This window comes from Xyrauchen texanus, chromosome 9 (assembly GCF_025860055.1).
Source record: "Xyrauchen texanus isolate HMW12.3.18 chromosome 9, RBS_HiC_50CHRs, whole genome shotgun sequence".
NCBI lineage: Eukaryota > Metazoa > Chordata > Actinopteri > Cypriniformes > Catostomidae > Xyrauchen > Xyrauchen texanus.
This window is the reverse complement of record NC_068284.1, coordinates 10064611-10085834: the sequence shown is the minus strand read 5'-3', so window position 1 is coordinate 10085834 and position 21224 is coordinate 10064611. Positions and strand designations below refer to the sequence as shown.

Genomic DNA, 21224 nt, shown 5'->3' with positions numbered 1-21224 from the left:
GTGTAGTGTAGTGGTGGAGTATTCAGCGAGATCCTTCCACTGCCTGTTGAGAGTAAAGGTTGCTCCGTTTATAGTGTGTGTGTCCAAAGACGAGATCCACGTGACCCATTTGTCATTGAATAATGTCTCTTACAATACCCGTTCTGTTCTATACAGTAAGTTGTTGATAAAAAATAAATAAATAAGCATTTAATGCTAATGAAACATAGCATGGATGAGTTCATCTGTGATAATTGTTTAGCACATGTTCAACAAATCAATATAAATACTTGTAGATAGTACATTTATGCAGTTAAACAATAAACATGTTACATAAAAATAATACATCCAATAAAATATCATATTTCTGGATTGAATACGTGGTTTTGTTCATTTTTAAAAAGCTCAAATGTGACCAAAACGATTGAAAAGTAATACAAATCTTACTAGAAAATGTATATTTTAATATACCTTGTTAGAATGTCCCTTGTATAATTAAGAGCATTAGCTGGGAGATAACTGATTTCATATGTAAGCAAAAGGGAAACTGTAACTGAAATATACCCTTATGAATTAAATGGAGATTGGAATTGAACTGAATCAAGAGCTTTTGTATCTGAATCGAATCGGGAAATATGTATCAATACCCAGCCCTGGCTGTCACATATATAGGCTATTATACAGTGGCTTTGAACATGCCATTGCAAAAGTTATTTTAAAGTGTTACCTATGGCCTTTCTTCAGCTATCATGCTCCACCACAAATGTCATTTCTAAATAAAACGAGTCAGCATTGTACTGCTCTAATCCTCTTAGTCTTACAGAATGAAAAGGGTCAGCTTTAAATGGCTTATGCCCAAAAATGTCGCAACCATTTACAGTGAGATCCAAAGTCCGAGACCACTAGTGAAAATTCTTTTATTTGGCATTTTATTTGATTTGAATACAGTTATACCACTACAAATGGTATTATCAACACAACGATTTGATGTTGATGTTGAACAAAGTTCACTTGAGTTAAAAATGGTTATACATTTGAGAATTTCTAAGTATTTCGATATGCCAGTCTTGTGCTTTTAATAGCAGCATGTATTAGAGCTGGAAATAGACTCATAAAGTTTGTGCAAAACCTGATGGTTCATGTTATCCAATATGATTTAAGAATGTTCCAAACGGCGTCTTTTGTACTTCAATGGAGGCAAGGAAAACTGATCTTCAAAGGTCAATGTCAACATCACAAATTGGCTTATTTGATTTATGACTTATCTTAAATAATTCTTATTCATTTGATTTGATAACATTTCTTTGTTTAACATTTTTTCACATTCTTAAAACTGTATTTTTATTTCCAGGTTTAAATTATATTTTGAATCTGAGACTTTGAACCCCACTGAATGTGCCAGCCCAGGATCTGTTATAACATCTATATAAACAGATGTATCATGAATAAGCGCTCTCTGTTTTGGCTTCTTTGCTGATATCACCTCATTGTGTGAGTCAACATTTGACACTTCAATCACCCCACAGGATGATGTTGACGAACTATCTGGGTCGTAAAGGACGTGAGACGTGTCTGAAGGGTGTGGTGGTTTTCTCGGCAGGCTGGGATGTGTTTGAGTGCACGGCGTCCCTGGAGAAACCCCTAGACCGTTTTCTCTTCAATTCCTACCTCACCAGCTGCCTGCAGGCATCCGTGGACCGGTCAGTGGAGGTCATGGGGGATAAACCCAGCTTAGCTCTTTGTAGTGTAATGTGTATAGCAGTGTGATGGAAGGAATTAGAACTGTAAAGAACACTTCACATTTTTGAGGCTTTTGATTCCATTAAGACTGAGGCATACAGTAACACCATTGTGATATTTTCCTCTCCTTTATTTTTGCAGTCACAGAACTGTTCTTGAACAGAAATACAACATAGACCATGTGATGAAGGTTTGTCTCTCATTCTCAGTTAAACAATACAGAACTGTGGCACATTTTTTGGTGTCAATAGAAGTGTTTCTTGTATTGTTATTGTAATAGTATCGTTCTTTCCTAGACCTGAAGTTCATGCTACTCATTAACTCCACAGGCTAAAACAATCCGAGAGTTTGATGAACGTTTTACTTCCGTCATGTTTGGTTATCCAACCAATGAGGACTACTATCGAGACGCTAGTCCCATTCACAAGATCAAGTCTGTGCAAGTGCCAATGCTTTGCCTCAATGCAGCTGATGATGTCTTCTCTCCTAATCATGGTGAGTCTATTCAGACCATATTTATTAGGGTTACATGAGAGTTTATAGCCCATTTATAAAGTGTAGCCTACACTGAAAAAAGTGGTAACCCCAAAAAGTTTGCGGTCCCACTTTATATTCATTGTCTTTAACTACTTTGTACTAACATAAATACATACAAAACAATGTATTTATTGTATAACTACATGTTTTTCTGCAAAGTTCTCACAATATTCACATTTGTGCTACTGAGGTTGAGGTACAGGTAGGTTTAGGAGTAGGAATGTGGTTTAGGGTAAAGAATAGGTGTAGGATTAGGTTTAGAAGTAGGGATGAGAATAAGGGATAGGTTTAGGGTAAATAATTGGTTAGGGTTAGGATGAGGTTAAGGGTTAGGTTTAGGGTAAAGAATAGGTGTAGGGTCAGGTTTACGAGTAGGGATGAGGTTAGGGATTAGGTTTAGGGCAAAGAATAGGTGTAGTGCTAGGTTTAGAAGTAGGGATGAGGTTAAGGGTAAAGAATAGGTGTAGGGTTAGGTTTAGGATTAGGATTAGGGATGAGGTTAGGGGTTAGGTTTGGGGTAAAGAATAGGTGTAGGGTTAGGTTTATGAGTAGGGATGAGGTTAAGGGTTGGGTTTAGGGTAAATAATAGGTGTAGGGTTTGGTTTAGGAGTAGGGATGAGGTTAAAGGTAAAGAATAGGTGTAGGGTTAGGATTAGGGATGAGGTTAGAGGTTAGGTTTAGGGTAAAGAATAGGTGTAAGGTCAGGTTTAGGAGTAGGAATGAGGTTAAGGGTTAGGTTTAGGGTAAAGACTTGGTTAAGGTTAGGTTTAGGAGTTGGGATGAGGTTAAGGGTAAAGAATAGGTGTAGGGTTAGGAGTAGGGATGAGGTTAAGGGTTAGGTTTAGGGTAAAGAATAGGTGTAGGGCTGGGTTTAGTAGTAGGGATGAGGTTAAGGTTTAGGGTAAAGAATAGGTGTAGGGTTAGGTTTAGGAGTAGGGATGAGGTTAAGGGTTAGGTTTAGGGTAAAGAATTGGTTAAGGTTAGGTTTAGGAGTTGGGATGAGGTTAAGGGTAAAGAATAGGTGTAGGGTTAGGAGTAGGGATGAGGTTAAGGGTAAAGAATAGGTGTAGGGTTAGGAGTAGGGATGAGGTTAAGGGTTAGGTTTAGGGTAAAGAATAGGTGTAGGGCTAGGTTTAGTAGTAGGGATGAGGTTAAGGTTTAGGGTAAAGAATAGGTGTAGGGTTAGGTTTACGAGTAGGGATGAGGTTAGGGGTTAGGTTTAGGGTAAAGAATAGGTGTAGGGTCAGGTTTAGGAGTAGGGATGAGGTTAAAGTTTAGGATAAAGATTTGAGGTAGTGTTAGGGTTCGGTGTAGGGGTAGCGTTGGGGGTTACATTTTGGGTAAATAATAGGTGTAGGGATGAGGTTAGGGGGTTAGGTTTAGGGTAAAGAATTGAGTTAGGGTTAGGTTTCGGTGTAGGAGTAGGGCTGGGGGTTACGTTTAGGGTAAAGAATTGGGTAGGGTCAGGTTTCAGTGTAGGGTTAGATTTAGGGTAAATAATTGGGTAGTGGTAGGGTTCGGGGTTAGTTTTAGGATATGGATTTGTTGAGTGTAAGGTTTAGGGTTAGAGGTATGATTAACAATGTAAATGCAGAGGTAGGGTTTAAATGCAGGTACTTTAAATGGAAGCGCAATGTAACACCACATATGTTTATAATAAGTACATTGATACATACTTTTAAAATAAAGTGGGTCCAAATGTGCTTCATGTGGTAACATCTAAAAAAATCCAAGTCAAAAATAATGTTTAACATCACTGAATCAACTTGAATACATTAGGTTACACAAACAAAACATATTTTAAGTGTTAGTAGAAATCACTTTAGAAGCAGTTGCAGGTTACCACTTTTTACATTGTATAATTAAAACGTTTAATCCAGGGGTCCCCAAACTTTTTTCTATGAGGGCCACATCATTTTTCCTTTCTATAATGGAGGGCCGTAGTCTAACAGAAAATGGCATGGGCCGGAGTGATTTATTGTGGAGATTTTATTATGAATTTAAATGGATTTACAGTATTATGCCTCCTAATGCTAGATTAATTTATTATTTATGCACTATACATATCAAGTGATATATAGCCTATTAAAAGAGCATTATTACTATCGTAATGACATTTTTTCATATTCATTGCTATTGAAATCAAATTATTTACTTACTCATGCGTATTAGGCTAATCAGTGTGAACTATGGGCTTGTTTCTGGCTGGTGAGAAGTCCAATGTCAGATTCCTGTCACAGCCAGTCTCAAAGACTGATGCAAATGTTCATCAGTGAGTCTTGATCTCATCGGATTTTTCATCAGTTTCATGCGTGAAAAGGTTTGCTCACAGATATATGTGCCAAAAAGTGTGGACATCTTCATTGCATTCCTTCTGATGTTTGGGTAGGTCTCGTTAGGGAGGGCAGTATAGAATTCAATGAGACTGTTGGGCTTAAACGCGTCTTTCAGAACATCACAGTTCTGTAACTCAGCCAACTCAAACTGATAAGAAGGCAGGGCTTCGTCAATGTCAGCAGCAAAAGGGTTCTGAAAAAGGCGGATTTCTTTAGCATGAACATGTAGCTCACGGAATCGCACATCAAACTCCGCCTTCAGCATTTCCAGCGCTTCCACTGACTTTTCAGCCGGGAATGGGACCACTGGTTTCTCAGCTGAGAGGCTTTGGGTAACAGGGAGATGGGTGAAGTCTTGCTTTTGCACTTGTCCCACAAGCAGTGCTAGTTTCACCTCAAATGCTTTTATGTGGGAATACATGTCACATATTAGTTTCCCCTTGCCTTGGAGCTGCACGTTGAGGCCATTCAACATTTCTGTCACATCTGTTAAAAAGGCGAGGTCCCATTTCCATTTTGTGTCGATCAGTTCTGGGACAGTTTTGCCCTTTGTCAGAAGAAAAACATTGATTTCGGGTAGCAGCTCGTAAAAACGCCTCAAAACTCTGCCCCGGCTTAACCATCGGACATCTCCGTGAGAAGACTCTAGCTCGGACAGAAAGACTTGGAACTGCCTGTGTTTAAGTCCGTTTGCTCTGATGAAGTTTATACATGACACCACCACTTTCATAATCGATTCCCACTTCAGAACTTTGCAGCACAGTGCTTGCTGGTGAATTAGGCAGTGTACTTGTAAAGGGGGCATGAGACCTCTTTCCTCCATTTCTCTATTCATGCGTCCTATCAGTCCCCTTGACGCGCCAACCATACTAGGAGCTCCGTCAGTCGTGACGCTGGCCAGCTTAGACCAGTCTAGATCCAACTCTTCTATCGTTTGGCACACTTTACCAAAAATATCCTCCCCTGTCGTAGTACCTTTGAGACTTTTTAGGGCTGCCAGCTCCTCGGACACTTCAAAGTTTGAGCTAACTCCGTGAAGAAAAATGAGCAGCTGTGCCGTGTCCTGCACGTCATTACTTTCATCCAGCGCTAATGCAAAAAAAATTCTTTCACTTTTTCCTTCAGCTGGGCATATTCTGCACGTCATTATACCCCATTATACCCCATTTCTTCAATTCGTCTGGTGATTGTACTTGCGGACAGACTCACCGCATTTAAGACGTCTTTCTTATCGAGGCACACCTCCTCCGCAACAGCATTCATACATTTCTTTATGAACTCACCATCACTGAATGGCCTACCGCAGGTTGCAATCAGTTTAGCTACCTGAAAGCTAGCTCGAATGGATGACTGGTTCAACTGGGTTTGCCGTACAAACGTATTTTGCTGAGCAGATAGTCCACTTTTTGCTCTCATTTGGCCTTGTAAACTCGCATAGCCTACTTGTCTCTGTGGCGGGTTTCATAGTGTCGGCGCAGATTGTATTCTTTGAACACGGAGACTGTTTCTTGACAGATGAGGGAAACAGCCATTTCTTTGCATTGAACAAAAAAATAATCACTTGTCCACTTTTGGTTAAATACCCTGCATTCTGAATCAACTTTTCTCTTTCCCAACCGTTTGGCCATTTTGTTGTCACTTTAAATTTTCTTGCTGGATCGCGTGCACACGCTAGATCACAATGGAACGTTAATCCGGGTGAATCTAACAAATAATTTGGCTACTTTAATAATTATAACTAAGGGAAATTTTATTTTGAAAGCCAATATGTATTATCAAATACAAATATGATATGATTAAAACATATTTAAAATTAAATTGTAAAAATATTTCTCTGCATGGCATTGTTCAGAGGGCCGGTCCAAATGTGGGGGCGGGCCGTATTCGGCCCGCGGGCCGTAGTTTGGGGACCCCTGGTTTAATCTATTATAATTAACAATATTTTAGATATATATCTCAATATTAATGTATTTTCTCTTAAGGTTTTTTTTTTTTGGTAGAGGACTTAAATTTAAAATAAGTTAATAATCCAAATTGCTATAATAAATCTAATCCTAAAAAATAATAAAAATGAAGATGTATATTATGTAAACTGACACAATATGTTTTATTTTATTTTAATCCAGCAACTCCCTTCAACAACTGTTTTTATTGAAGAACATACAGTTCTTGAAACTTCTGGAATCAGAAAAATTAATTTATTTGAATTTGACAATTTCAATATTGTCTTGGACAACGAGGGGCTTCGGAGTCAAAAAGGCTGTGAACCACTAATATAGACCATTTTATTATGTTTTATGTTACTTTTATCATTAGAATCCAGTGTTTTGCCATAAATTTGCTTATTCAACTCTTAGCCAATTAAAAATCCCATCATAAATTTACTCCATCCATGTAATTTAAGGGACTCGATCTTCAACCAATAATCTTCCTTCTTCAGCATTTCCAGTAGAGGCAGTGAAGCAAAACCCCAACGTGGCTCTCCTCATTACTTGCCATGGCGGCCACATCGGCTTCCTGGAGGGGCTGTGGCCACGGCAGAACACCTACATGGACCGAGTTTTCCGCCAGTTTACCAAGGCCATCTTTGAAAACGGCAGCAGTCTAACTGACCTCCACTGACCCCCTCCTTCCATTCCCTCAATAGCCATGTGCAAAAAATCCTGATACATTTCCAAAATTAGACATTCTTGAAGGGCACAGGTTCACTTAAAGAGCCATTGTTTTGTTTATTCAATTATGTCTTTATTTATTTTTATGGTCCTAAGTAAATCTCTTTGTCTTACATTCATGGAACAGAAATGATTATTTTCAGTTCATACATCCATTCACTAGTGCACTTATTTGTTTCTTAATTTACATATGGAGCTTTTTTGTGTATGACTCTCTTGATAATGTTTGAATAGTTCCATATAGGGAACACTGAATCAATCCATTGTTATTGCATGACATCGCTTTACATTCATCAATGCCTTCAATTATTAGTGCAAAGTCCAAAAAAGACTTAAAACTATAGATTAGGAAAAATTCTCAGATGAATCTCATGATAAAACCTATGCATCATATTTCACCCCAATATCAAAAGAAAAATATAAGACTTTAGATATTGCATAAAGAAAATGAAGCCCATTTTAGGACCATTAACATTTTTGCAGAGTTACAGTATTTACATTCTTTACTGTGATACAGGATAGAAAGTCATCATTGTCCAGACACTTTAATTCAAGTTAGGTCATGCTGTTGTATAAAGTACATAATCGTCATACTCACATGTAAAAGTGTTAGTAGCTCATGAGATACTTAAGTAAAAGTATTAAAGTAACTGATATTAAATGTACTTAAATATCAAGTACAATTAGATGGCTTTAAGTTAAGTTAATTGTTAAGTTAATTCTTTCAGGTTAATTGGGTTTTGCAAACATTTTTACGAGTGCATTGGGTCATTATTGTTTCATGCACAAGGTACTTTGATTAAATGTAAGTGGCACCGACATGACTTACATATAGCTAAATATTACACTTATGAACAGTTCTCGAGGAAAGGCGAGAGACTTGAACAAATCATATAACACATAACATTAGCAGTATTTGACAGCTTTTTCATAATGTACAAGACAAAACTGATTAAAACACACATGGACATTGTGACACAACAAACATTGACTGGGGTTCCCCTCAAGATTTTGATTCAGATTCGGGAATCAATTTGCTATATGAATCGTTCAGTCCACTTTTTGAATCGATTTGACCAGTTCAAAAGAATCAATACAATTTAGATTCTTTTAAATAAGGACATACCAATCTTTGCGTCTCCACCATAAGAGAGAGCATAACGGTCAACTTGGATCACGTGAGTCTTCTAAGCCAATCATATAATGGCCCTGACGTCAATGAAATGCCTTCAGAATGTTACGGTAGTAAATCACATTTTGCGGGTACCATACAAATGTACGGGGAGAGCTGTAAACTGACACATATCTGTTACAAAACTGTCCATGACTTATTTTAGAAATCGACAATTTTATCGTACTGTAGTAAACTCCACACTCCAAAAGGATTGTTTAGTGTAAAACATGTTGAAGATTAGTGGACTTGAGACGAGCTGTTCTCGAGCTTGTCCTCAAAAAAGCTATTTATTCAGCATACTGAAGCATCTCCTCCAAAGACATCCATAAACAAAATGTCCTCTGGTCTCCTTGCCAGTGTAGGGCTGACACGACTCTACACGACTTGCAGTCAGCTCCCTGCGACTGTGTTCAAGTGCGCTAGTGTGCACACTACAAGACTGATAGAAGACTGGGTGTATTGACTACACGACCGTTAGGCTCTGACTGAGGCCATGTGTACACCATAGAACCTGATATGATATCGCCAAACAATGGCACACTCTTAATTATACTTGCATTTAAATTAGCGCAAACATATGCTTAGAACAGAATTCTCCATTATTTTATTGGAATACATATATTATCTGAACTTCTACTGTGTGGTTGTTCTCATATGTGTGTTTCTGCATGTTGATATCAGACACACTGAAGAATTTCGTGAAGTTCTTGTGTATGTACATGTATTCGCTTTTTTCAAAATGTCCTAATCAAGCCAGTTATTTCCTTTTAACTCCTATTTTATTAGGCTGTGCTCCCCTGCTGTGGCACTATGAGCTCAATGTGGTCGCAAGCGTTTTTGACCACCTCTCAATGTGTGAAGACAAATCTCAAAACGGTTCGAATCCTGTTACAATCCTGTTTAGCTTCGTCCCGTTTCAAACGGATCGTCCAAAATGCATCTTAAAATTACGATAACAGAATTCATTCATAAACTTGCACAGTTTATTCACGATAGCATGTCAGCAAACATGAACGAGTGGCTCATGACGTTTATTTGTGCTGATTCACACAGAAACGTAATATTATTATTTTTTTAAACTTTTGAAAATAATGATGTGACAGCAAGTAGTGAGATGTGCGTGAAGTATTATTTTATTTTTAAATAATCTTTTGTCTGCTGCTTCTCAATACCTTGCTCTCTTCTTGCACTCTCACTATATATAATTGACTGTTGTTCAATGTCGGTCTCTTGCTCGTCGGGACAGTGCGCACATTGACGACAAGATATCTAGATATCAAGCTGGCTTGAAATTTGTCATAGAGTCTGAGACTAGTCTCGGAGACTTCTTGCCGCAGACCACTCGCCTACTCAAAACATCAAAGGAGACGAGCTTGAGTCGTGTAATGTTTTGCTAACTTTGAAGGCTTCCCCTAGTGGTGGGGCTCTAATATTACATCACTATTACAGATCCGAATGCAGTTTCCATTTGCGGTGTTCAGTCGCAAAAGTAACTAAATGGTCTGGAGAAACGTAACATATTCTATAATAGAGTAGATATATTCGAAATATGTACTCAAGTATAGTAGCAAAGCATTTGGGCTTAATGCAAATCAAATCTTAATGGTCCTTAAAGTAGACGTAATTTTCTTTACTTTTATTAACCTATTCCTATCATCTTGTCAAATTTCACTAGTGTATAATTTAAATGATCAGGGTTAGGTTAGGCAGTATGGTGGCTCAGTGGTGTGCCCCACAGCAAGAAGGTCGAGTCCCAGCTCAACTGGGCTTTCTGTGTGGAGTTTGCATGTTCCCCCTGTGTTTGTGTGGGTTTTCTCTGGTTTCCAGACACCAGTCGACAAATAAAGTTATTCTGAGCCCAAACGATTGATTATTTTTAGAAACAAAACAATACTTATATACTTTTTAACTACAAATGTTCGCCTCCGTACAAGCTCGTTGGTATGGTCGCGCGTGGAGGCAGGAAACACGTAATGGTTTACAAGAGGAGCGCTGTACAAAAGTTGAATTGTCTTTGCTGTAGATTTGTATTTGTATAAGTGTATTGTTCAAAATGGTTGTTTGGCATGTGTATCCTGGATGCTTCAACCTTCAGAAACCCCAAAGAAAATGCACGCTGGGAAAAATATAAACTTTTAGCGATTGCATATACATGATCATGAGCGAATGAAGCTCTGGCTTATTGCGCTGAACCTGGATATCAGTACACCCCTACATTCTCTCAAATATTGGAGGGTGTGCAGTGAACATTTTACCCCTGATGATTTCAGACCATTGAAAGAAACAAAGGGTCGATATCTGAATTAATCTGCTGTGCCTGTGCTGTTTTCCAGCGAACTCCAGTATGTGTGAAAACTTTGTCATATAGCCTATATATTTCTATATAGTAACAAAGAAAACTTGATACTTACTCTACTGATAGGGTGCCATTCTGGCCTCGGACGGTGCTTCCAGTTTATTCGTGGCAAACTGAAAAACACCTCCAAAATGCAAGGGCGCAGTAATGGTGGAAAACCATTATGTTCGGTTATGCAGCTAGGGGTAGGAGTGTTCTCAACGGCTGCCTCGCTAATTGTTTCCAATGGTGGGATTGCTATGGTCCAATCGTGGCAGCACAGGCTATCTGCCTCTGTTGGCATTGGTTGGCATTTACTACATGTGCACTACCATGTCTCCATAGATATCCGCCTCCCCGAGACTTGCGATTGCGCAGCTGCTGCAGCCTCCTCCATCTCCCTCGGTTCCTCATCGTGTATTCAGGCTCAAATAGGTAGGGTTGGGCGCAAATCTCCATCTCCTCTTCTCTTGTAAAATCAAAAACCTCCGACATTGTGTTAATTAATACATTATTTTGGACTGTTAAGGTTTGTAATGCAAGTTTCTCTTGTAATCATTGACACGCTTCCTGCCTCATCCTCCACGTGATGCGTGACCTTACCAACAAGCTTACATCATCCCTCTCATTAGCGCGCATCACATAAAATTAAAAAAATTATATAATGGTAAATGGTCTGCACTTATATAGCTATTTTTTAACCTTAGTGGTTTAAAGCACTTTACACTGGGACTCATTCACCCATTCACACACACACACACACACACACTCACACACCAATGATGGCAGAGCTGCCATGTAAGGCGCTAGCCTGCCATTGGGTGCAACTTGGGGTTCAGTGTCTTGCCCAAGGACACTTCGGCATGTGGAGTCATGTGGGCCAGGAATCGAACCGCCAACCCTGCGATTAGTGGCCAACCTGCTCTACCACCTGAGCTCAGAAGAACTTTATTTGTCGACTGGAGTCGTGTGGATTATTTTGATGTACCCTATATATGCATTTTGGACAGTCAAAATACATTCACTTGCATTGTTTAAAGGAGGAGGCCTCCTAAAAATCTTAAATTCTGTTTTGATGAAGAAAGAAACCTGAGGTTAAGTAAATTATCAGCAAATGTTCATTTTTGGGTGAACTATTACTTTAAGTGAATTGGAGACTCTAAATTGCCCTGTAGGTTTGAGTTGGGGGTTGCATCAGGAGGGGCATCTGGCATAAAACCTGTGGGGATCACGGATGGTCTGCTGTGGTGACTCCTAATGGGAGCAGCTGAAGGAAACTGATTGCAGGCAAAAGTACAGAAGGGCATTTGTGCATTTGGATTCTAATTACATTTTTCAAAATCAAAGACTAATAACAATCTACATAATGACACCATGTGCAAGCTGAGAGGTCATTGTTCGGCTGCACTTTTACATACTTACAGTGTGTAAACATGAACGTTTAATCATGGTTCATCCTGTCAACCAATGGCAACAGCCAGTGAACTTCAGCGATTGACATGTGTTGCTCCAAGACCTTATATGTTTAGTCCCTTATACAATAGCTATTACTGTCTTTTTTAACAATACACTGAAATATATAAGGCCAGTTTAAGTAGATAGTCATCCCCATGTCTAATTCTAACCCTTCAATAACTTGGTGTTTCTTTCATGTCTCCTAAATGTCAGTCTGTAGATTTATAGCCCTCAGGAACTAACCAGCCCACCTCACTTCTTTTTTTATTGGTGTTTTCTTGTAGTACATGTTTTAAGGCAAAAAAAAAAAAAAAATGAAGAAAAAATACATTGTATCTACTCTATCACAGTGCTTTTATTTTCTCAAGAATGTACGCATGCACTTTTTGCCATTCATAACTGCTATATTGACACTGACTAGTTCAACATTGCAATTTAATCACAGTCTATGACTAGGAATGTAAAAATTGAGCTATTTTTAGTTAAACGCACCAAACCTGTGCAGTCCCAAAAGTGAAGTGTGCTTTTTTGAACTGGATGGACGTGGCTTCAAGGATTCTGTGAATTAATATGTGAAAATGACTTGAGCTAGTGCTGTCCAGTACATTGACTGCTAAACATTGAAAATATTTCTGAAGTTTAAGTCTGGGTTATTTGGTGCTTTATGTAAAGTTGCCATGAAATACTACCAACTGCTCCTTAATTATTAGTTACATGAGAGAGAGAGAGAGAGAGAGAGAGAGAGAGAGAGAATAGGAGCAGTAATTGTGTGAGAACGCTTTATGAAGGATGTAGTATGTCTGCTGTTGCAATCTGTACAATGTAAACACTTTTATGAGGAAGCTCTTTGTCAACCAACTGTGGGCAGGTTCCTGGGTTCAGTTAGAAGAATGATATGATGGCACTAGACTAAACCTATGAAACTGCCCAGCCATGTGTTGTATCGACCTGTCTGTTTAAATAAGCTTATTGCTGCTTCATATTACGCTCTAACTTTCAGCGCTTTGGATAAAAGAGGCTTTCTTCTTTGCTTTCGATCCATCCCCTTTCTGAGTAGCATGTGTCACTGTTTTAAGTGTCTTGACTAACCGTACGAACAACATGCATCGCATAACCTGTAGCACAACAGATATATTTTTCCATGATGTCTTTCCTTTTATAGATTTATAAAAGGATTGTGTATTATTTAACATGTGCAGCAATAAGAATTTAATACAAGATAGTCTATGTAGGAAAAATGTATGCACATGTAAATGTTTGGATTATAAGTGCATTTGTGGTCTTAAATAAATTATGGAATTTAACCGTACAGTTTTGCCTTTTTTATATGTTTGTTAAATGGCAATAATTTCATAATATGTGATGTTCTTCCCTAAACCTTTAAAGGCCGACAGTCTAACATCAGATGATGCATGGCGCTTTTTGTTATTAAAAAACCTTCATAAAATGTTGTTTGTCCACATCGGGAAGTCAAATCAAATAAATACGCGCTGTTTTTTTCCCAGCCTGATCTCATGAAAATTACAGGACTGTGGCAAAATTTTTGGAAATTATATATATTGTTCCTTACACGTATCGTGACAGTTCCGAGGTTAAGTGTCCACTGTGTGGCGCTAAAAGCGAGTTACATTTTACCCTAAACAGATTTTTTAAAGTTTAATGCTTTATTGAGTTTTAAATCAATAAAACCTTCCTCCCTATACCCTAAACCTATATGAGGGTTATCAATCTATTCAAATGTATTAATCAAATTAATTACATGATATGCCGATTAATCGAATATGTCAATATTTGCTTAGAAAGACCCACAATCAAAAATAATTCATACTAATTCAAAGAACTTTAAATACTGTATAATATATATATATATATATATATATATATATATATATATATATATATATATATATATATATATATATATATATTAGTATTATAATTCATATTAAAAGGTACTGTATTTTTGTGGCAGATGAGTAAAGCATTGATTAGGCAATACAAATTCATTAATAAATTAGGTCACACTGTTAAAGTACATAAAGTACATAATTGTCATGCTTGAGAAAAGTAAAATCCCTTTATGGAAATTTAGTCAAGTAAAAGTTAAAGTAGCTCATGAGAAAACTACTGAAGTAAAAGGCAATATATTGTTTGTAACATGATATTCTGCTGTTTTTATTCATAATAAAGTGTGTGAAAGGGAATAAAAGTTGTTGTTGTTGTGCCTCTAGTGGGTCACGTCATGTACAAATTATTTAGCATCTTTGACAGAACTTGATTCAGTCATGGACAGTGGTTCCTTGTGTTTGAAATGAGTTTTTATTTAACATTTTAAGATGTAATCTCTTCACAAACACTTTGGGCCCTATTTTAAGAGCATTAGCGCTAAGCGCAGTGCTATGCCTTAAGTCACACATGCAAACTCAATGAGCATGGCCCCGATCAATTCTAGGCTTAAGTGGCTTTGGTGAAATTGCGTTCGCAAATCGCTAATGGGCTGGGTCAAGTTCAATTTGAAGGATATTCTCCAGACTGACTGCATCCTATTATATAGTCCATTTGCTCAAGCACCAGCAATATAAACAAAGACATCACATTCATATGAAGTTGGCAGTGTAAATAGACTCTATGCAATGAAATAGAAGAATAGAAATATGGATTTACATTCAGGCATATTTCTATGAAAGTGACACGCTCCATTTATACGCATGGAAAAAAACTTTTTGTCAGGATTTGGATTTGTGCTCCCTTAAATTATAGAGAAATTACTATTAAGAAGTCTTATTATTTATTATTTGGCCCCTTTTGTATTGACTTGTATATCAACAACAGGTGGAAAAGTTTGGCCATAAACTTTATTACCACCTGCTGGTGGAATCTCCAAACTGCAAATGCATGAACAGAGTTTGGACTTTGCTCTGAGATAAGACGTGCTTTTGAAACATCTTAGCGCAATTTCCTATCTCTCAGGAAAATATCAAATTGCACCTGGTGCCACTATATTACAATACAACACACCCACAGTTTGCGCACATACACCCACAGACAGTACAAAAACTCACCCACGCCCACTTGCGCTTTACACTGGCAAAAAATTGCACTTAGAATTAGCGCTCTCATGAAAATTGGATAAGACTTTGCACACGTCGTAGCACAAAGTGCACTCATGAAAATAAAGCACTTTGTGTTGAAAGAACTTTCAAGTACTTCAGTGTAACACAAATAAAGGTATTTTATTTCTAAATGAACGATTTAGTCAGAGTGAATATTAGCATGCTAAACATGTGCTAGTTAGAAGCTCTACAGAGTGTAGTTTTAGAGCCTATGCTTTGGTTAGCATAGCATTTGCTCAATCAAGTGAGAAATCATGTGCAACATTTACCTGTCCTCATCATTAGCTCAAGCTCCACTCTTCACCATAATGGTAACCCCAAAAACTACAACATCACAGAAACTGGGAGGACACTTTAACTTTCGACATGGCAGAGGAGAGTACGGTTTCTCTAGAGAATGACAGCTAATTTTTAGCGCTTGCCATTTCGGTCATATTCATTTATGTATATCAGCAACCATTTGGTGCATGTTGTACATTTTAACACTGTGAAAATAGCTTGTATTTGACCAAAATTCCATTATCATCAGCAAGCGGAGTTATATGTATTGTGCTGTGAAAATAAAAGTTCCTCAAGAAATATGTATGAATGAACATGGTGTCGTCCATTTTTCCTATTCTTTCCGACAACAAAGCACTTGAACGTGCTGCACTCTCAATATCCACTTCAAAAGTGTGAAGTAGGATAATTCTGAAAGCACATGAAGCAGTATAACAACACAAAAACTATTCATGTATTCCCAACTCAAATGGTTTAAGTAAACTTCCATTTTACTAGTTTAAATGGATAGAACACAAGTTGTGATTTTAATCATTTTAATGAAGTGGCAGAAATCATTGTTTTGAATGTATAAGACCAGAGCTGTATTTCTCAGAAGCATTGCAAGCTTAAGTTGACTGTAGAGACCATTGGCTTTTGGGGAACGCTACCCAGGTTGGTTTTATTTTATGTTTACTTTATATGAAAATTGCCATTTTATCAAAATGTTTCACGTCAAAATATAGTTCAAAACCTTTATTTGTGTGATTTGTTATTTTATTACAATGGACATTAAGTGAATATAATAAAATAAACATGAATCAAATTCTAGGTAATGCTCCTAATAAAATGAAAATAAATTTTTTTATTAACAGGGTTACAGATTTAGTCTTTATATTACGCATGTAACTGCCAATGCTTTGGGAACCACAGTTTCTATGATCACACAGTAGGGGCTAGGTTATCTACTTTGAGACCAAATGTTGGTTTACAGTAATTGATAAGCTATTTGCAAAAAATGTACGAACAATATTCTCACAAATCATATATAAATAATGAAACGCTCACAGGGACATGACCTTGGAAAAGGACTGCATTGTGATGTACACTCACCTAAAGGATTATTAGGAACACCATACTAATACTGTGTTTGACCCCCTTTCGCCTTCAGAACTGCCTTAATTCTACGTGGCATTGATTCAACAAGGTGCTGAAAGTATTCTTTAGAAATGTTGACCCATATTGATAGGATAGCATCTTGCAGTTGATGGAGATTTGTGGGATGCACATCCAGGGCACGAAGCTCCCGTTCCATCACATCCCAAAGATGCTCTATTGGGTTGAGATCTGGTGACTGTGGCCATTTTAGTACAGTGAACTCATTGTCATGTTCAAGAAACCAATTTGAAATGATTCGAGCTTTGTGACATGGTGCATTATCCTGCTGGAAGTAGCCATCAGAGGATGGGTACATGGTGGCCATAAAGGGATGGACATGGTCAGAAACAATGCTCAGGTAGGCCGTGGCATTTAAACGATGCCCAGTTGGCACTAAGGGGCCTAAAGTGTGCCAAGAAAACATCCCCCACACTATTACACCACCACCACCAGCCTGCACAGTGGTAACAAGGCACAATGGATCCATGTTCTCATTCTGTTTACGCCAAATTCTGACTCTACCATCTGAATGTCTCAACAGAAATCAAGACTCATCAGACCAGGCAACATTTTTCCAGTCTTCAACTGTCCAATTTTGGTGACCTCTTGCAAATTGTAGCATCTTTTTCCTATTTGTAGTGGAGATGAGCGGTACCCGGTGGGGTCTTCTGCTGTTGTAGCCCATTCGCCTCAAGGTTGTGCGTATTGTGGCTTCACAAATGCTTTGCTGCATACCTCGGTTGTAACGAGTGGTTATTTCAGGCAAAGTTGCTCTTCTATCAGCTTGAATCAGTCAGCCCATTCTCCTCTGACCTCTAGCATCAACAAGGCATTTTCGGCCCACAGGACTGCCGCATACTGGATGTTTTTCCTTTTCACACCATTCTTTGTAAACCCTAGAAATGGCTGTGCGTGAAAATCCCAGTAACTGAGCAGATTGTGAAATACTCAGACCGGCCCGTCTGGCACCAACAACCATGCCACGCTCAAAATTGCTTAAATGACCTTTCTTTCCCATTCTGACATTCAGTTTGGAGTTCAGGAGATTGTCTTGACCAGGACCACACCCCTAAATGCATTGAAGCAACTGCCATGTGATTGGTTGATTAGATAATTGCATTAATGAGAAATTGAACAGGTGTTCCTAATAATCCTTTAGGTGAGTGTATATGTACTGTATAATCTGTTAAGACTTTGAAAACTGTTTTATTATAAGTATTTATGGCATTCAAATGATATGCACGGTCACTTGGTTCTTGGCGTGAAATCATTAAAGCAACTCTTACGGTTTAAATGTGTACACAAATATACTGTGTGAACGATGTGAGAATAATTCACTTACATGAATGCAGTGATGAAACAGACTTCAACTGACACAGTTCTTAGTTTACCAGTTCAGTTCCAAGAGCTTCTCTTTTTCAGAAGAGCTTCATACTGACATTTTGTGGATTTATTTGGCTGAAGTTTGCCAAAATGTCCTTACTTTTTTCATCTCATCTCATCCAGACTAGTCCAGACTAGTAAACTTTTAAATATTACTTTATATATGTAGTATCTTTTAAAGATTATGCCTTGGCAAGCACCAACAACACCCTAGCATAGTGACATGGGCCATTTCCTCGCTTTTATGTTGAAATTCTTGTTTAGTTCCCACATTCCTGTTTCCTGTTTGTTTTGTAGTCCTTTTGTAGTTTTATTTCATGATTAGTTCTCCCTGATTGTTTCCCCAGGTGTTCCTTGTTTTCCCTTGTGAATTTAAGCCCTTGTTTCAACTGGTTATTTTGTCAGTTGATACATTTATCTTCATATTCTGTACCCATTTCCCAGTGGTTTGTTTCCATTTTATTCTGAGTTACCTTGTTCATCATTTGCTTCCATTAAAAAGCTGCATTTAGATCCTCCATCCTCACCTGCCTCGTTACAGAAAGGCTGACCTAAAATGGATCTAGTGGCTGTCAGAATTCTGCTCCTTCAACAAGGGGACCATCAACCAACTGGCCCCCATCTTCACTCAGATCTTCAATAGATCACTGGAGTAGTGTGAAGTCCCATGCTGCTTCAAACGCTCCGTTATTATCCCCGTCCCTAAGAAACCTAAAATCACAGGACTTAATGACTATAGACCTGTCGCCCTGACATCTGTGGTCATGAAGTCATTTGAGAGACTGGTGTTGGCCCACCTGAAGGACATCACTGGACCCTTTCTGGACCCCCCTCAATTTGCTTATCGAGCAAACAGGTCTGTGGATGATGCAGTCAACATGGGTTTGCATCATATCCTGCAACATCTGGACAGACCAGGGACATATGTAATGATCCTTTTTGTGGACTTCAGCTCGGCTTTCAACACAATCATACCAGATATACTCCGGACTAAGTTAAACCAACTCCCTGTTCCCACCTCTACCTGTCAGTGGATTACCAGCTTTCTGACGGACAGGCAGCAGCTTGTGAGGCAGGGAAAATTCACTTCCACCACCTGTACCATCAGCACTGTTGCCCCCCAGGGATGTGTGCTCTCCCCACTACTCTTCTCCCTGTACACCAATGACTGCACCACCAAGGACCCCTCTGTCAGGCTCCTGAAGTTCGCAGATGACACCACTGTCATCAGCCTCATCCGAGACGATGATGAGTCTGAATATAGAAAGGAGGTTGAACAGCTGGCTTTTTGGTGCAGTCAAAACAACCTGGAGCTGAACACGCTCAAAACAGTGGAGATGATTGTGGACTTTAGGAGGAACACCCCAACATTGTCCCCCCTCACCATTCTAAACAGCACTGTGGCAGCAGTGGAGTCATTCAGGTTCCTGGGCACTACCATCTCACAGGACCTGAAGTGGGAGATACACATCGACTCCATTGTGAAAAAGGCCCAGCAGAGGTTGTACTTCCTTCGCCAGCTGAGGAAGTTCAACCTGCCACCAGTGCTGCTGAAACAGTTCTACTCAGCAGTCATTGAGTCTGTCCTCTGCACTTCAATAACTGTCTGGTTTGGTGCAGCTACGAAATCAGACATCAGAAGACTACAAAGGACAGTTCGGTCTGCTGAGAGGATTATTGGTTGCCCCCTGCCCCCCCTTCAAGAACTATACACTTCCAGAGTGAGGAAAAAGGCTGGTAAAATCACTCTGGACACCACTCACCCTGCCCACTACCTTTTTGAACTGTTGCCTTCTGGCCGGCGCTTCAGAGCTCTGAACACCAGAACCGTCAGACACAGGAACAGTTTTTTCCCTCAGGCCATCCATCTAATGAACAATTAAATTGCCCCATTGAGCAATAATTATGTGCAATACACAGTTTAATTTTAATTTATATTATCCAACATATCCACTTCTGCCATTACTTACATTGCTCTGTACATAATATACTGTTTTTGTTCTTTATATAACAGATTGTATTAGATTTGCACTACGTGTATGTATGAAGGTGAGTGTATGTACGTATATGTATACTTATTTATTTTGTGTTCTTTTTTGTGTTAATTACCTATGACTTGCTGCTGTTTTTGGTATTGTTTGTATTGTTGTAGACTGGAAGCTCCTGTCACCAAGACAAATTCCTTGTATGTGTAAGCATACTTGGCAATAAAGCTGATTCTGATTCTGATTCTGATCAAGTTGAGGATCATGTCCATGAGATTTTAGAGCTGGCAAATGTAGTGCACTATCCAGGCCGCTCTCTGGTGGTTTTCTTCCGGGCCGGTCTGAATACTGCACTGAGGGAACTGATGCCTCCGGCTGATCCTCACTGGACGCTCGGCGAATATGTGGAGAAGGCTCTGGAACTTAGCGGTTCCCTATATACAGTGGATTATGGCGGGAACCCTGGACCAAAACCTGCATCTTCGGCTCCACCTTCCACAGAAACGCCTCCGCCTGCTCCACGCAATGTCACAGCCACATCTGAATGCGCTCCACGCCATGTCACAGTCCAGCCTTCTGCGATTCATTGCTTCCAAGCATTCCACGGCCCCGGTCTTGAGGTCCTTCACGGCCCTGGTCTCCAAGTTGAATTATCTGCCACTGATAACTGATGAAGAACTTTTTTTACCCAAATCACCAGTGACCACGGCCATTGAGCAGGAAGCCTCGTCTGTCCCAGAGCCTGCGTTGCCAGCCTCGTCCATCCGGAGGAGAAGAAAGGCTTCTGTCCCAAGTCTCTGCCTATGCCCATGGAGGTCGTTCCCGAGTCTCCGCCCACGGAGGTCGTTCCCGAGTCGTCTCCTGTATTCTCTTGCATGGCTCTCAGCCCTGAGCCTGCCTCGGACTCTTCCCTCCCAGAGACAATTCCTCCTGTGGCTTCACCCACTACCCCAGAGACTATTCCTCCCACAGCGGCTCCACCGCCTGACCCAATCCCTGTCCTGCGGCCGCTCCCAGGCCTCCTGAACCAGTCCCCACCTTGAGGTTGTGTCCTAGCTGCCCGCCTAATCTGCTCTGGTTTCCTCGGTCTTCCGAGCCC

The 21224-nt window shown here is 39.4% G+C and overlaps 1 protein-coding gene across 2 annotated transcripts in view; it reads left to right on the top strand.

The window, feature by feature from the left end:
- Positions 1 to 14048, top strand: part of abhd3 (abhydrolase domain containing 3, phospholipase) — a 47174-nt gene extending 33126 nt beyond the window's left edge. The window contains exons 6-9 of one of the 2 annotated variants that reach the window (XM_052135093.1): positions 1506 to 1679; positions 1861 to 1909; positions 2049 to 2214; positions 7033 to 14048. In XM_052135093.1, coding sequence (XP_051991053.1) covers positions 1506 to 1679; positions 1861 to 1909; positions 2049 to 2214; positions 7033 to 7214 — 571 coding nt within the window. In that variant the 3' untranslated portion in view covers positions 7215 to 14048. Of the gene's footprint in view, positions 1 to 1505; positions 1680 to 1860; positions 1910 to 2048; positions 2215 to 6718; positions 6813 to 7032 lie in introns of those variants that run through there. The other variant, XM_052135094.1, reaches the window with a different exon arrangement.
- The last annotated feature ends 7176 nt before the right edge of the window (positions 14049 to 21224 follow it).